The sequence below is a fragment of the Magallana gigas genome, chromosome 4 (assembly GCF_963853765.1).
Source record: "Magallana gigas chromosome 4, xbMagGiga1.1, whole genome shotgun sequence".
Classification (NCBI taxonomy): Eukaryota; Metazoa; Mollusca; class Bivalvia; order Ostreida; family Ostreidae; genus Magallana; species Magallana gigas.
In genome coordinates, this window is record NC_088856.1 from 15,174,405 (window position 1) to 15,190,017 (window position 15,613).

Sequence of the window (15,613 nt, forward strand, 5' to 3'; positions counted from 1 at the left end):
CTATATGTTTTCTGAAAGAAAATTGCTTGAAAACAAGCTGTTTTAAGCTAAAAAGCGAAATGGTGGGAAAAGGTTTTCTTATTTCAATTCAATTCTTTATTCACTCAAGACCAGTTCACTGGTATTTGAGGTTCTAAATCAGTGTATACAAATGTACACGAATACAGTCAAGGATCACATGTACAGTAGAAGTAATAATGACAAAAAAGTTAAAATCACAGTACAATAGGTTGTTAACGTTGGTTTCTGGAAGAACAAACTTTGAAAATTTTCTTAATAAATATTGACAAGTTTTTTAGTTTTTCTACATTAAAAGTATTCATGAGCTCGTTAAATTTTATAATATTTGGGTTTTCATAATATCTCTTGGGTAAAAACATTTTTCTGTCGTTTTCAAAATGTGTACATTCTTAAATATAATGAAATTCATCCCCAATACTATTAGAATCACACACTGTATATTTTCTTAAATGTTTTCCAATATTATGCGATCTACCTGTTTCAATGGGAAATCGATGATTACATGTTCGTAATTTTGTAAACGTGATCCGTAGATCTGTAGGTAAAATCAACAAGTACTTTTCTAAATTGAGATTTGCTTTAAAAATTCTATAATTAATACATTCAGTGTATGACGTCAGAAATGATAATTCAATCAAAATCAGTCAAAAATTAATATTTTTCTTATCTTTTTATGAATGGGAAATATAGAGCGCATGCTTGAACAAAGAAACTTTTTTTCTCACTTATTAGCCTTGGCTAGATTAATCTCTCATTAAAATATTTTGTTTGTTCATCATGCGCTATATGTTTTCTGAAAGAAAATTGCTTGAAAACAAGCTGTTTTAAGCTAAAAAGCGAAATGGTGGGAAAAGGTTTTCTTATTTCAATTCAATTCTTTATTCACTCAAGACCAGTTCACTGGTATTTGAGGTTCTAAATCAGTGTATACAAATGTACACGAATACAGTCAAGGATCACATGTACAGTAGAAGTAATAATGACAAAAAAGTTAAAATCACAATACAATAGGTTGTTAACGTTGGTTTCTGGAAGAACAAACTTTGAAAATTTTCTTAATAAATATTGACAAGTTTTTTAGTTTTTCTACATTAAAAGTATTCATGAGCTCGTTAAATTTTATAATATTTGGGTTTTCATAATATCTCTTGGGTAAAAACATTTTTCGGTCGTTTTCAAAATGTGTACATTCTTAAATATAATGAAATTCATCCCCAATACTATTAGAATCACACACTGTATATTTTCTTAAATGTTTTCCAATATTATGCCATCTACCTGTTTCAATGGGAAATCGATGATTACATGTTCGTAATTTTGTAAACGTGATCCGTAGATCTGTAGGTAAAATCAACAAGTACTTTTCTAAATTGAGATTTGCTTTAAAAATTCTATAATTAATACATTCAGTGTATGACGTCAGAAATGATAATTCAATCAAAATCAGTCAAAAATTAATATTTTTCTTATCTTTTTATGAATGGGAAATATAGAGCGCGTGCTTGAACAAAGAAACTTTTTTCTCACTTATTAGCCTTGGCTAGATTAATCTCTCATTAAAATATTTTTTTTGATATGCATGCGCTATATGTTTTCGGAAAGAAAATTGCTTGAAAACAAGCTGTTTTAAGCTAAAAAGCGAAATGGTGGGAAAAGGTTTTCTTATTTCAATTCAATTCTTTATTCACTCAAGACCAGTTCACTGGTATTTGAGGTTCTAAATCAGTGTATACAAATGTACACGAATACAGTCAAGGATCACATGTACAGTAGAAGTAATAAAAAGATAAGAAAAATATTAATTTTTGACTGATTTTGATTGAATTATCATTTCTGACGTCATACACTGAATGTATTAATTATAGAATTTTTAAAGCAAATCTCAATTTAGAAAAGTACTTGTTGATTTTACCTACAGATCTACGGATCACGTTTACAAAATTACGAACATGTAATCATCGATTTCCCATTGAAACAGGTAGATGGCATAATATTGGAAAACATTTAAGAAATAAACAATGTGTGATTCTAATAGTATTGGGGATGAATTCCATTATATTTAAGAATGTACACATTTTGTAAACGACCGAAAAATGTTTTTACCCAAGAGATATTATGAAAACCCAAATATTATAAAATTTAACGAGCTCATGAATACTTTTAATGTAGAAAAACTAAAAAACTTGTCAATATTTATTAAGAAAATTTTCAAAGTTTGTTCTTCCAGAAACCAACGTTAACAACCTATTGTACTGTGATTTTAACTTTATTGTCATTATTACTTCTACTGTACATGTGATCCTTGACTGTATTCGTGTACATTTGTATACACTGATTTAGAACCTCAAATACCAGTGAACTGGTCTTGAGTGAATAAAGAATTGAATTGAAATAAGAAAACCTTTTCCCACCATTTCGCTTTTTAGCTTAAAACAGCTTGTTTTCAAGCAATTTTCTTTCCGAAAACATATAGCGCATGCATATCAAAAAAAATATTTTAATGAGAGATTAATCTAGCCAAGGCTAATAAGTGAGAAAAAAGTTTCTTTGTTCAAGCACGCGCTCTATATTTCCCATTCATAAAAAGATAAGAAAAATATTAATTTTTGACTGATTTTGATTGAATTATCATTTCTGACGTCATACACTGAATGTATTAATTATAGAATTTTAAAGCAAATCTCAATTTAGAAAAGTACTTGTTGATTTTACCTACAGATCTACGGATCACGTTTACAAAATTACGAACATGTAATCATCGATTTCCCATTGAAACAGGTAGATGGCATAATATTGGAAAACATTTAAGAAAATGTACAATGTGTGATTCTAATAGTATTGGGGATGAATTTCATTATATTTAAGAATGTACACATTTTGTAAACGACAGAAAAATGTTTTTACCCAAGAGATATTATGAAAACCCAAATATTATAAAATTTAACGAGCTCATGAATACTTTTAATGTAGAAAAACTAAAAAACTTGTCAATATTTATTAAGAAAATTTTCAAAGTTTGTTCTTCCAGAAACCAACGTTAACAACCTATTGTACTGTGATTTTAACTTTTTTGTCATTATTACTTCTACTGTACATGTGATCCTTGACTGTATTCGTGTACATTTGTATACACTGATTTTGAACCTCAAATACCAGTGAACTGGTCTTGAGTGAATAAAGAATTGAATTGAAATAAGAAAACCTTTTCCCACCATTTCGCTTTTTAGCTTAAAACAGCTTGTTTTCAAGCAATTTTCTTTCAGAAAACATATAGCGCATGATGAACAAACAAAATATTTTAATGAGAGATTAATCTAGCCAAGGCTAATAAGTGAGAAAAAAAGTTTCTTTGTTCAAGCATGCGCTCTATATTTCCCATTCATAAAAAGATAAGAAAAATATTAATTTTTGACTGATTTTGATTGAATTATCATTTCTGACGTCATACACTGAATGTATTAATTATAGAATTTTTAAAACAAATCTCAATTTAGAAAAGTACTTGTTGATTTTACCTACAGATCTACGGATCACGTTTACAAAATTACGAACATGTAATCATCGATTTCCCATTGAAACAGGTAGATGGCATAATATTGGAAAACATTTAAGAAAATGTACAATGTGTGATTCTAATAGTATTGGGGATGAATTCCATTATATTTTAGAATGTACAAATTTCGTAAACGACAGAAAAATGTTTTTACCCAAGAGATATTATGAAAACCCAAATATTATAAAATTTAACGAGCTCATGAATACTTTTAATGTAGAAAAACTAAAAAACTTGTCAATATTTATTAAGAAAATTTTCAAAGTTTGTTCTTCCAGAAACCAACGTTAACAACCTATTGTATTGTGATTTTAACTTTTTTTGTCATTATTACTTCTACTGTACATGTGATTCTTGACTGTATTCGTGTACATTTGTATATACTGATTTAGAACCTCAAATACCAGTGAACTGGTCTTGAGTGAATAAAGAATTGAATTGAAATAAGAAATCCTTTTCCCACCATCTCGCTTTTTAGCTTAAAACAGCTTGTTTTCAAGCAATTTTCTTTCAGAAAACATATAGCGCATGCATGAACAAACAAAATATTTTAATGAGAGATAAATCTAGCCAAGGCTAATAAGTGAGAAAAAAAAGTTTCTTTGTTCAAGCATGCGCTCTATATTTCCCATTCATAAAAAGATAAGAAAAATATTAATTTTTGACTGATTTTGATTGAATTATCATTTCTGACGTCATACACTGCCAGTGAGTGCAAATGAATCAAATAAATAGGTGAAAAATGTATTTTACATCAACTCTTCTAAAATATAACATAACATTTGATTGTACCAGAAACAATTTTAAAAAATGGCAAATTATGGAGGCGAAAGTTAATTATATGTGATGTATTAACTTTGAAATTTCTTTGGCCAGTGACAACCATGTCTAAAGGCTTAAAAAGTTGACAAAATATCATAACTCAAGAGTGAAATTAAAACCCTTAAAATACATGTCTTAATACTGTTTATGAAATCAATGTATACCCAATCTTCCTCAAATTAAACAGATTTAACGCATTTTGCTGGTAAATTTGTTTAATATTAAAACTATAATTTTTAAAAATGATTATACAAAAGTGACACCAATATCGGCTTCCAGTTATTGTATGTGATTTTTTAAAAATAAAAACCGGAAATACAATTATCTTTAAACACATGTCAAAGAATAAATTATGAAAATGAAAAATCAAGAATTTACCCATGGATAAAAACTACAAATTGTCACTCTCATTAAACAGTAATTGCTATACAATCATATTTTATCGAGAAATTGAAACGAAATAGTGAAATTTAAGAAACATTGGAAAATCCTAAATTCGAACCGATCCCGGTTGTAATTAAACTGATTCCGAACAAAATCATATAAACTTGAAGTTATAATTTATCACAATTTTGCTTTGTGTTTAGCTGTAAAATCGGCTGGATATTTACTGACTTTATAATTCATATCAATCACTCAGAATAAACTGCAGCTTTTTTTGTAAAAAGATCACTTGTCTATACCAAAAGAATTAACCTACAGGGCCGATATTGGTTTCTGTCTTTACAAAAAGCATATTAATTTCTGTTCCACTTCTTGATTTTATCCCATACACATTAAACGTCTTGGTTCTAGTTTTCATAATGTATAATAATTGAAAAAAAAAGTTGCAGTATGACGCTTTTATAGTTTATTATCATTAAATCTCGTCTTCCGTTTACATGTAGTTATGGCATCTATGCTGGAAACGAAATTACTGTATTTCCTTACTGTCTTTGTTAGGTTTTGTTGATTGGCTCGTTGTGAGTCGTGCAATGACATGTAATTCCATATGTACATCGCCCCATTCGACTTGTCCTTTAGCGATCAGCAATCTAATATCCGTATCATAACCTTTCCAATTGCCCTTAGCATCTGCGAGGTCCTTAACCGCTTATAAGTGCTTGGCTAACCTTGCTGGTTGTTCCGGTTATTTGATACAGTCTATCGCAGCAAATCTGTTCCAGGCTGTAAGCCAATCATGAATATATACAACACTTAGCTCGTTTTGAGACTCGTTATCAACTAATGATGAATGATTATATTTCCTACATCACCCCTTCTGTTAATATTTGATTATTTCAATATGAAACGAGGGATGAGAAAGTTCCGGTCAATCAATTAAACAGCAAATATAACGTTATATATTACATATGTGTGCACATGTATTTGTTTAGTTTTTTTGCTGCTTTGAGAACAAACTTTTAAACATATGATTCTATCGATAAGCGGCGATTAAGCATTAGCAACTGAAAGTAGTAACTATTGATGAATTTATGAATAACTTTAAAGCGATAAGAGATACAACGAATGCATGATGCATTTATTTAGTTGTGGTATAAGTTGTCTTTGGTGAAGGATATTTGACAAATATTGATCTCTGTACATGTTTGTAATTACCTAATGGGCATCGCCAAGGTTTGATTTGTGACTGTTGTAGGATATTTGGTGTATTTAAAGATTTAAAAATACGCATGTGGGTTTATACTGAGATATGAAGCAGGTAATGCAAATATTAAAGTAAAAAAGAAAGGCACAATAAAGTAAATGGGTCTTAGAAGTACTAAATGTTTTGCAATGTAAATTGCATATGATAATTTTTAAAATTGATTTATTGTTTTTTCCCATTTTTTATTAATTAACCTTAACAATCATAAATGTAATACAAGAACATATCATTTATGATTATTTTAAAATATTTATTGCGCCATGGAATCATTTTCAAAACTTTGATCACCATGAAATAAGCTTTAGTTTATGAGTCATTTTGAGCAGATCGGATAACGATCGATTTCCGTTGTAATTAAACTGATCCCGAACGAAATCGTATTATCTTGAAGATAGAATATATCGCAATTTTGCAAAAATTCTAGGTTGTTAAGATTGCCTATTATGTATAATTCATATAAATTACTCAAAATAACTGCAGTATTTTTATAAAAAGGATCACCTGTATATACAAAAAGAATTGATCTACAGGGCTGTTATTGGTTTCTGTCTTTACAAAAAGCATATCAATTTCTGTTCCACTTCTTTATTTTAGACCATACGCATTAAACTCATTGGTTCTAGTTCTCATAATGTATAATGATTGAAAAAAAGTTGAAGTATGACGCTTTAATAGTTTATTATTATTAAATCTTATCTTCCGTTTATTACGATGAATTTACTTTAGATGCGTTTATCTACAACCAGGGACACATTAGCAACTACATGTATCAAAAGTCTCGCGTGACGCAATTTCAAAGGACGTTTTATGCATCAATTTTCTTTTTTCTATTGAAAAAATTAATATAGTATCCTTTAAAAAATAAGGAATGTGTTATTTCACTTCATTCATGTATAGGATCATTATAACGATGAATAAATTCTCACATATGCCGTGTCCACAGTTATGTTAAAATCGGGTATTTATTTTCGTTATATCTCATTCAGTTTTGAGCATGATAATTCAAAATTTACGAGACAGATTCGTATCAACAAGAAGAACACATTCATCGTCCACTCGCGGCAAATTTATCTGATGGTGTGCATGCACTTTAACATTCCCTGGACTTTCTCTGGGATTTTTTTTACGTTAAAAGACAGGTATATAATGCTATTGTCATTGTCCAAGTGTTGATGTTGTTTAAAGGTTTAAGTGCTGTTTTTTGGCCGTTTGTAGTTACCAGCTCACCTGTAACATGAGGGTCAGTCCGCAGGTCATGTGCCAGTTTTACTAACAATACACTGTCTCTGTAGGCCCCCTGTCCATATTAGGGGCACGTGACTGCCTATGGGGTCACAAATACTTGACTTGGCTGCTGGGCGACAAAATCGCACCTGCTCCCCAATCAAGAAACCTCCAATACAATGGCTTCTAACACTTGACCCAGAATCCAATCGGTTTACACAATCATTTCCAACAGCAGACGAATTCACTCCAAAAGTCAGTGGTGTTCATACCTGCGGCGTTCACGTTAAGGTGACCAAGGAGTTCACCGGTAACAATAAAAGACAAAGATGGACCCTGTGCTGCAGGCGTGATTTGGTCCTGCGAGACGACCTCTCGTGGGTGACGGATTCTTGGCTTAGCGGGTCCTCCAGTGCATTTCTTTCTGTTGACAGGGTTACAGTTGTAACAGCTTCGACCCTTTGATGATTTTGGGTGGCATTTTGTCCGATAGCCGCGGATACGTCTTGGCCTTTGAAAACAATAAAGATGTTTTCCGGCTAGTTTATCAGCAGATTGACTATGAAGAATCAGTTTGACTAGAGGCTTGATTATAAGCGCAATGCTTATCAAATTAATGGTCTCAAAAACCTTGACTCTGAACAAGCATGTACTAGTTGTCATTCCTGCACTGAAATTAAAAGTATTTATCTCCAAATGCAACTAAAGATGATGTGTTTATCTGAAATAGAGAATTTAATGTAGTAACATTAAATTCTCTATTTCAGATAAACATAAATATATATCATTCAAGTCACGAGCGGTAATGTTTTAACTCAGACTACTACGATCTGATTGGACAAGGTAAGTCCAAACGTTACTGGAGTTAACGCCTATTAAAAGTTTCTTTGTAATTTACTATAATGTGTAAAAGAATAAAACTAAAAATCGCCAACAAGTTAAGGTAGCTAAACACAGTTTCGTATAAAATCCAGGGGGGTTTTTCTCTGGGGAAAAGCATGATGGGTAGGGATTTTCCTGCTATTTTTATGCGGTATACATGAAAATAAAATTTTTAAACTCTCAGTTGCATAATATAGTGAATTATCTTTCGAATACATGAAAAAAGTATGTAGAAAATTTTTAAAAATTAATTCTGTGAGACTCTAAAATAAAGGGCGGTAACTCCAAAAACATCCGGATTTTACGCATGCAGAATTTCATGAATTTTTTAGCGGGTGACATAGCTCTTTAAAAAGCTGGCGAATGTACCCAGAAAATACTATGAAATGATGACTAAGGACTTGTTCTTGAAAATGTACAGAAATAAAAATGGCTGATTTGGTTGCATTCTGCTTTTAGGGGGAGCCTAAAATACATGGGTGTACTGCATTTAGAGGCACCCTTTTGTCTATTTTCCGCATGTTTTGAGTGCCAAATAAATTCTAGCATTAAGTTACATGTGCATTATTTTTAAATATTTATAAAATTCACGACTTTATCTTTCTATTGATATATAGATATATATGTAACATGTTTTAACAATTTATTTTTATGGGGGTCAGTTTTGCTTGCCCCTCATGTGAAAACGTCCTTATAACGTTACATATAAAACTGTGATTTGAACCCTAAACCTACAAATAAAGGTTTACAAAGTGTACATGTCATTTGAAGCTTCATTTCAAACATCTACACTGTCGTTATTTGTTATGTGTCAGGAACATTTGCATGTACACTTAACGTCCTATGGATGTAACAAGAATCAAAATACAATATCAAACGGTCCTGTGGTTAAGAAAATACAATAATTGTTTCACTACTATATTCAGAATTCCGCATAGGATTACGCGGAGTATTTTATTAAATAAAGACACATGAATGAAACAGAGTTTAGAAACTATTATGGGGTTGAACAAAGACAGTTTTTTTTTTCAATCAAGTATGATAAAATGTTGTTAATTTATTGAGAGCGTCTGAACATCAGCTGTCCTTAAAAGTTGCACCGACTTACAAGTAAGTCAACAGCAAAATATACAAATTAAAGCTGAAAAAGGTAATAGACTTTAAGGAAACAATTCTTATAGGCGAGAATATACGATACATTGAACATCTGTGGGGTTTTTGAATACATGTACATTTGTGCTCCCGAAAACAAATGTTGATGATGTAAAGATAGTAGTAAAATTTACATTGTAATTCATGTAAATGCACCTACTGTATAGTTTGAAACACATCAAATTACATTTATTATCCTTTAACCACAATGTTTTAATATTCACAGTAAATTTTATCCATTATAAGTTTATTAATGACAAAAGACAAATCATTTATGCATACATCAAGAACACATGAAACATGTACAATCTTACTAACAATTGCAACAACTTATTCATCAAATATAGAAATTTCTTTCAACACACTTTCTTATCAAGAGTAGGGACATTTTTATACATATAAATACTATTAAACAGAAAAATTAAAAATATAATAATAGGAGCAAATTTTCGTAGATCTCTTTGCGGCCCAGTTCTAAGTGCATCTGCTGTAATCTACATTACATCAGTTTGTGCCTGTTGATCCAAACCCACCGTCTCCCCGATCAGTGGCATCTAAAGACTGTCAACATACACATGTAAAATGAACAGATATATACTTTTGTAAGGTAAAACATATTCTAACTCCTCTTATATTTGCAAAGTTTCTACAATTTTAGGTTTTATCTTCTCTCTGCTTTATGAAAAACGTCATTTGAATTTAATAAGAGTTTCAAGAAATTATAAAATATTCAAAAGAAATCAAATATTCTGAGAAAGATTAGTATATTTTGTGACTTACTTCAACCTCTTGTAATTCTAGGATGAAAACTCTCTCACAAATCAATTGGGCAATTCTGTCACCTTTCTTCACTAAATCATGCAACAGATTTTGATGTTTCAAAGGCAAAATGTAAAATAACTAGCATGCATGTTACACAAAATTATGTTCGTTTTGTACCTCGAGCTCAGTACATGTAAGAAACCATAATGGTGGCTTTTACTCTGTTGAATACTTATGTAAATGTTACAGGAATATTCGATTCGCAATTTATTATCTTATAAGTGTCATCTGCCCTAACCTTATTTGTTTATATAGTCATTAGGTAGCACAGGAATGTATTCCTTATATCTTCGTTTAACTTTTACAGGTTATATCCAATCGAAATTGGATTGAGCACCGACTTCCAAAGAATTGTAGTCGTATTTTTTGGAGAAAAATATGAGTTTATCAAGATAAAAGTGAAACCTGATTAAAAATCTTTACAAGAACTCAAAACAAAGAAAGTTATAATAAATAGCTCACCTTTAAAATCTTCTTCACCGAAGTTGAACATGACCACGCCCACGTTACTTCTGTAATCTGGATCTATCACGCCAGCTTGTCAAGTGAAGTAGAAAACAATAAATAAACGATTTATTCCAAATATGGCTATATTCCTTATATCTAGATTTTGTTACAGTCTAATCGATATTCTTATTGAGATGTAATTCTAAATCGGACAAAAGAGCATACGAGGGAACATATTTTAATACTGGTAGCGATGAATTTAAATTAAATCCAGATGACCTTGAAGAGAGTATTATACTTTAAAAAATGTTTATATAGATATAGATATATATATATATATATATATATATATATATATATATATATATATATATATATATATATATATATATATATATATATATATATATATATATATATAATTTCCCAATACAACAAAAAATAAATCGGCACAGTTTTAAATAATTTAAAAATGATAAATATCCAGAATAAAATCACAAATTGATCCTATTAACCGCAAACGTTTTCGCCATTCCTGGCTCTTCAGGCAGTTATGTACAAATGACTAATATGTAACGTAGTAACGTCAATAAGCAAAAGTTCATTGTGACGTCATAATAACGTTAAAGTAGCGGAAAGTTAGAGTCACAGAGCAAAAAGGCGCTAAAAAAATAATAATCGCAAATATAACAAATGATTCAATTATATCACATGCATATAATAAATTTTTCACTGGGTGCGATTAAGTTTTGGTTTAAATAATTTAATAAAGTGGTCTTCCTTGGCTAAGCGCAGTATTTCATTTTCATTTGGAAGTTTATAAAATGGGAATAGGGTAAATTTTCCCTGGCCGCATTCAGCAAAATGTTCACAGCATGGAGTATTACGAACACTCGGGTCTTTAATCTGTTGCTTGTGGACACGAACACAATATAGTTAATTTATTCTTTAGCGAGCAATTAACAGAGTTTCAATATAGTTTGACGCCTTTAATATACTTTTGTATGTGAATTCGTTTTTCAAAAATTCGTTGATATTGCGTATTTAGGAAGAAACCAACTTACCTCCAATATCAATGAAGTGATCTTTTGCCAGACCAGATCTTGGTGCTGTAAAATAATATTTGAAATTCATAACTCGCATAAATCTGTCTGAACTGTATACGTATATTTCTGTTTCATACACGTGCATCTATTCATTAACATATATTTAGAGTAAGATCCTTGCATATAAAATCTAAGATTAAGAACTTCACTTTTTAAATACTAACAAAATCAAGATTTTGCCCTCCTCAAAACAAACAATGTGTTAATAACACATCCAGAGCAAGGTATTAAAATTTCTACAAGTGATTTTAAAAGATGAAATCGAATACAATCTGATCTCACATTTAGCAGAACCTACAACTTTATAAATGTTACTTACATCGAGAACTGAGGCTCTCGTGTTCATCAATTGGGTATTACTGAACCCTTCATGTGGCCTTTTTAACCCCAATTCAATTTATTCTATCAAAACTTCGGGTATATGCATACCATGTTTTAGATAATTTTGTCAAATGTATTATTTTGTGGTAGTTCAGTCTGAACATCAGCTGACCTGTCGGACTCCTCCATGTACTTTTTTTTTTACCCTGCCGGCCTCCCCCCCCCCTCCAATGTTGGAAAACATTAGAAATTTGGAATTCTGTAAATGTATTAGTTTTTCTTTATCAAGGTAGCAGCAGAACAGAGCTGCAAATGTGCTTCAGGTTATATCCAACAGTAATAGTAATGTAGGGTTTACCAGGATTTAAGAGCACATAATGTCCGTTTATTAGTCAGCTGCAAACCTGCTGGGATCTTCCCAGGGTTTGTTTCGTTTTCATCCTTAGTCATTGGATCTGGCAGACCCTGCTGGGCTCATCCAGGAGAGGAGTTTTCTCGTCATCGTTCTTAGAATCAAATTACTCAGAGCCTGCCGGACTCTCCTAAGTTTATTTGGTATTGTTTAGGTTTGTTGAGTAACCCCAAGAAGGCAATTTAGTTCATAGATAGAACATTTTGTTTTGTTCTCCGTTTTTTCATATCATAATCGTATTTTACATATGCATGTATTAGTTAAGCAATACAATATTTTTTTCTTGTACTGTTATAGGTATAGTTTTATATGTAGCTATGTAGATGCATAGTGCTGGCAAATGGCACGTGGCGATTATAAATGTATTTATCAAATCTGGAAAGTAATAAACATAAACTTACATCGAGAAATGTACATAAAAAAACTTAAATCTAGATGTCTTAAAATGTGCACATGTAGCTATTTAGCGTACATATTCTCATATGAAAAAAAATTGACATTGTGACTTAAACCGACTCCTTGTCTTTCACATGAACTTCCCATATAATACCTATTCTTCCATAGCAACCATTTGGTACTGCTATTTCAATATCTGTTTTCACAAAGGCTTTTCCTTTAGTTGGGATTGTGCAATCATATCCACTGTAAAGTGAAAAATACTATTTTCAAATTTTAATAAATGATCCAGTATGTCCTATTTAGTTTATATCAAAACATAATGTTTCACTAAAAAATACGGAAGAAGATACCAATATATATAGTATTTCTTATACATGTAGGATATGAAAATTGGTGTTACTATAAGTTTTAATGATTATATTTTTTGATGGAAACCATAGAATTACATGTATCTTGAAAATGAGAAATGATTTATCGTAACAGGATTTACATTCATTGGTGACAAAGACAAAATCATGATAAGTAAATATATATATTCATCTGACATAAAATTGCAATAAATAATACACAAATACTAACTAAGAATCGTTTCAAAAAAACATAAGAAATACCTGAATAAGTCAAATCCTACAGACCCGGGTGTTTGTCGTTTAGGAGTGGATGCATTTGCTGTACGTCTGACAAACCTGAGTATAGGCGGTTGATTAGGTGCATCTGCCATGATATATATCTCTCTAATAAGGATGTTTTTTTCTAAATATTATGATTGTCTTCTGCCGCACTAATACAATGCGCAGCGAAGTTTGATTCAATTTATATCGGATTTTATCGGAATCAATCGGATGACTTTAAAGTAAACCAATCAAAACAGTTTCATTTAAATACAGAGCATTAAAAATATGCATATGGAAAAAAATAATTTGTTACCATTTCTGCATTAGGCGGACGTTACTCAAACACTCTTGCAGTTTACAACTATAAGGCACTAATAGAGCAATGTCAGAGTTCTTCCATAATATAAATTCAAACTACGATTAATGGGACACGGAGTCTGCAAATAGAGCTTGTAACTGAGCAAATCAATGATTTGATAAGGATTTAGACCCATTCGGTGTAAACAAAACGCAAGTTGACACACACTGGTGTTGAAACACAAAAACCTGGAAAGTATAAACTATTGCTCAACATTAAATCAAAGTATTGAAGTACTGACGGGAGTTGATTTTATCGATTATCATTTATTTTAAAATCAACGCTATGTGATTTTGCATGGCAAGTAGTATCAGTAATCGAAATATTTCTGAGAAATGGTATGGACCCAGGCAAGACTGAACTCTAGTCTGTTCATCCAAATGCTCGGCTGTCTCCGTTTATCTCCGACAAGCAAAAATCGAGACTCTATGTTTTGTCGGATATTAACGCAGACAGCCGAGCATCTGGTTGAACGAGACTACATTGAACTCTAGCGGAGAAATACATACGACTTCAAAAAATATCTAAACTGTTTGTGCCATTTAAAATCTCACAAGGTTTAAATAATTTTTCCTGAAAAACAATGTTTCAGAATACATTCCATCGAATTTATCGATTATTTTAAAGAACTAAGTGTTGTCAGCGGTATTGGTTTGTGCTTAGGTCCAAACACTGTTTCACGTTCGGTTTTCTCGAGTAAGTACATAAGAGAGTTGATTAAAATCAACTCTCAAAAACTAGAATGCGCTTCGCAGCCATGCTCACTTGACCTACATATTGTCCTGGAGGTCAGACATTCATCTATTATAAGTTGTAAAAACAATCCAGCTTCACGCTATGAGGCATCCATCACAATTTACGTCCATTATTACTTTCCTCACATTTTGTGCTACGTTTATAATGTTACTAATTTATCATCAGAGTTGCTTTCCATATTTTCAAGTTCACTCAATTGGTTTTACCGGGCGGGTTCTTATCCCGTGCACTTAGGAATTCAGTCTGGGCGCAGCAATTGGAGGGAGCAGACGTTACCAACTAGCTCCCTCATTTCATAGGAAGCATTTCTTCATGTAATATAAGTATTACTGACCAGAGTCCAGCTATTCTGGGTAAGTTTGTTTTTATTTTATTTAGACGGATTTAAAGCCGTATTATTCCAAAAATGGCCAGATAACCTTATTCTATATTTTCCGTGAGTAATTTAGAAGTATTTGGAAGTGTTGTATGTATTTCAGAGTAAGGTGCGTAGTACTTGCCGCAAAATGAATGTATTTATGTATTACACAAGTATACGAAAGTGAAATACGCGTACGAGTCTAATGATTGTTTTAAAGTAAAGTATATGTAGTGAATTTGTAAAGTTTTGTACAGCTAAATGTGCAAATATAAGTGTAAATACAGGAAAATGAATTGAGTAAGTAATGTGCAGTAAAATGCAGTAAAAAGTATGAGTCAAAATAATGTTATCTGTGTATTTATCATTTCATTTATATTTCAGATCCCTTTTTGTACCCTTTATTTGATCTCTATGGAAGAGATGAAAATCTAATTGTCAATCAACATATGAATAAAAGCCTTGTAAACATACTGAAAATTATTATTTTGGAGCCGCAAAGTCACCCGGCGGCAAATGGCGTCAGAGGTGGGATGCTGCAGTGCATATCCAAAAATACCTGTTCAAGGATCCAGCAATATATATACAAAGATACCTATCCAGTGATCCTACATCGTTACGTTTAAGATACCTACACAGATAGATACCAATCCAGGGATACGTCTCCAAGGATACCAAATCAAAGATTTCAAGACCTACATCAGATTTCAATTCAACT

General features: G+C 31.4%; 1 protein-coding gene across 1 annotated transcript; it reads right to left on the reverse strand.

Annotated features, from left to right (window-relative positions):
- Positions 1-9,762: 9,762 nt before the first annotated feature.
- On the reverse strand, positions 9,763-13,615 carry LOC136274492 (deoxyuridine 5'-triphosphate nucleotidohydrolase-like). The gene is made up of 6 exons (XM_066081435.1): positions 13,421-13,615; positions 12,961-13,052; positions 11,636-11,680; positions 10,587-10,661; positions 10,083-10,153; positions 9,763-9,863 (listed from the first exon to the last, which is right to left on the reverse strand). Exons 1-6 carry the CDS (start codon positions 13,528-13,530, stop codon positions 9,807-9,809), a joined length of 450 nt encoding a protein of 149 aa, XP_065937507.1. The 5' UTR covers positions 13,531-13,615; the 3' UTR covers positions 9,763-9,806.
- Positions 13,616-15,613: the final 1,998 nt, after the last annotated feature.

What these genes read in the sequence shown, in the direction of transcription:
- LOC136274492 (XM_066081435.1), bottom strand. Translation starts at nt 13,530, where the DNA reads ATGGCAGATGCACCTAATCAACCGCCTATACTCAGGTTTGTCAGACGT. An exon ending in GTAGGATTTGACTTATTCAG is followed by an intron (nt 13,053 to 13,420) that starts GTATTTCTTATG and finishes TTCACTTTACAG; the next exon opens with TGGATATGATTGCACAATCC. An exon ending in TGGTTGCTATGGAAGAATAG is followed by an intron (nt 11,681 to 12,960) that starts GTATTATATGGG and finishes ATTATTTTACAG; the next exon opens with CACCAAGATCTGGTCTGGCA.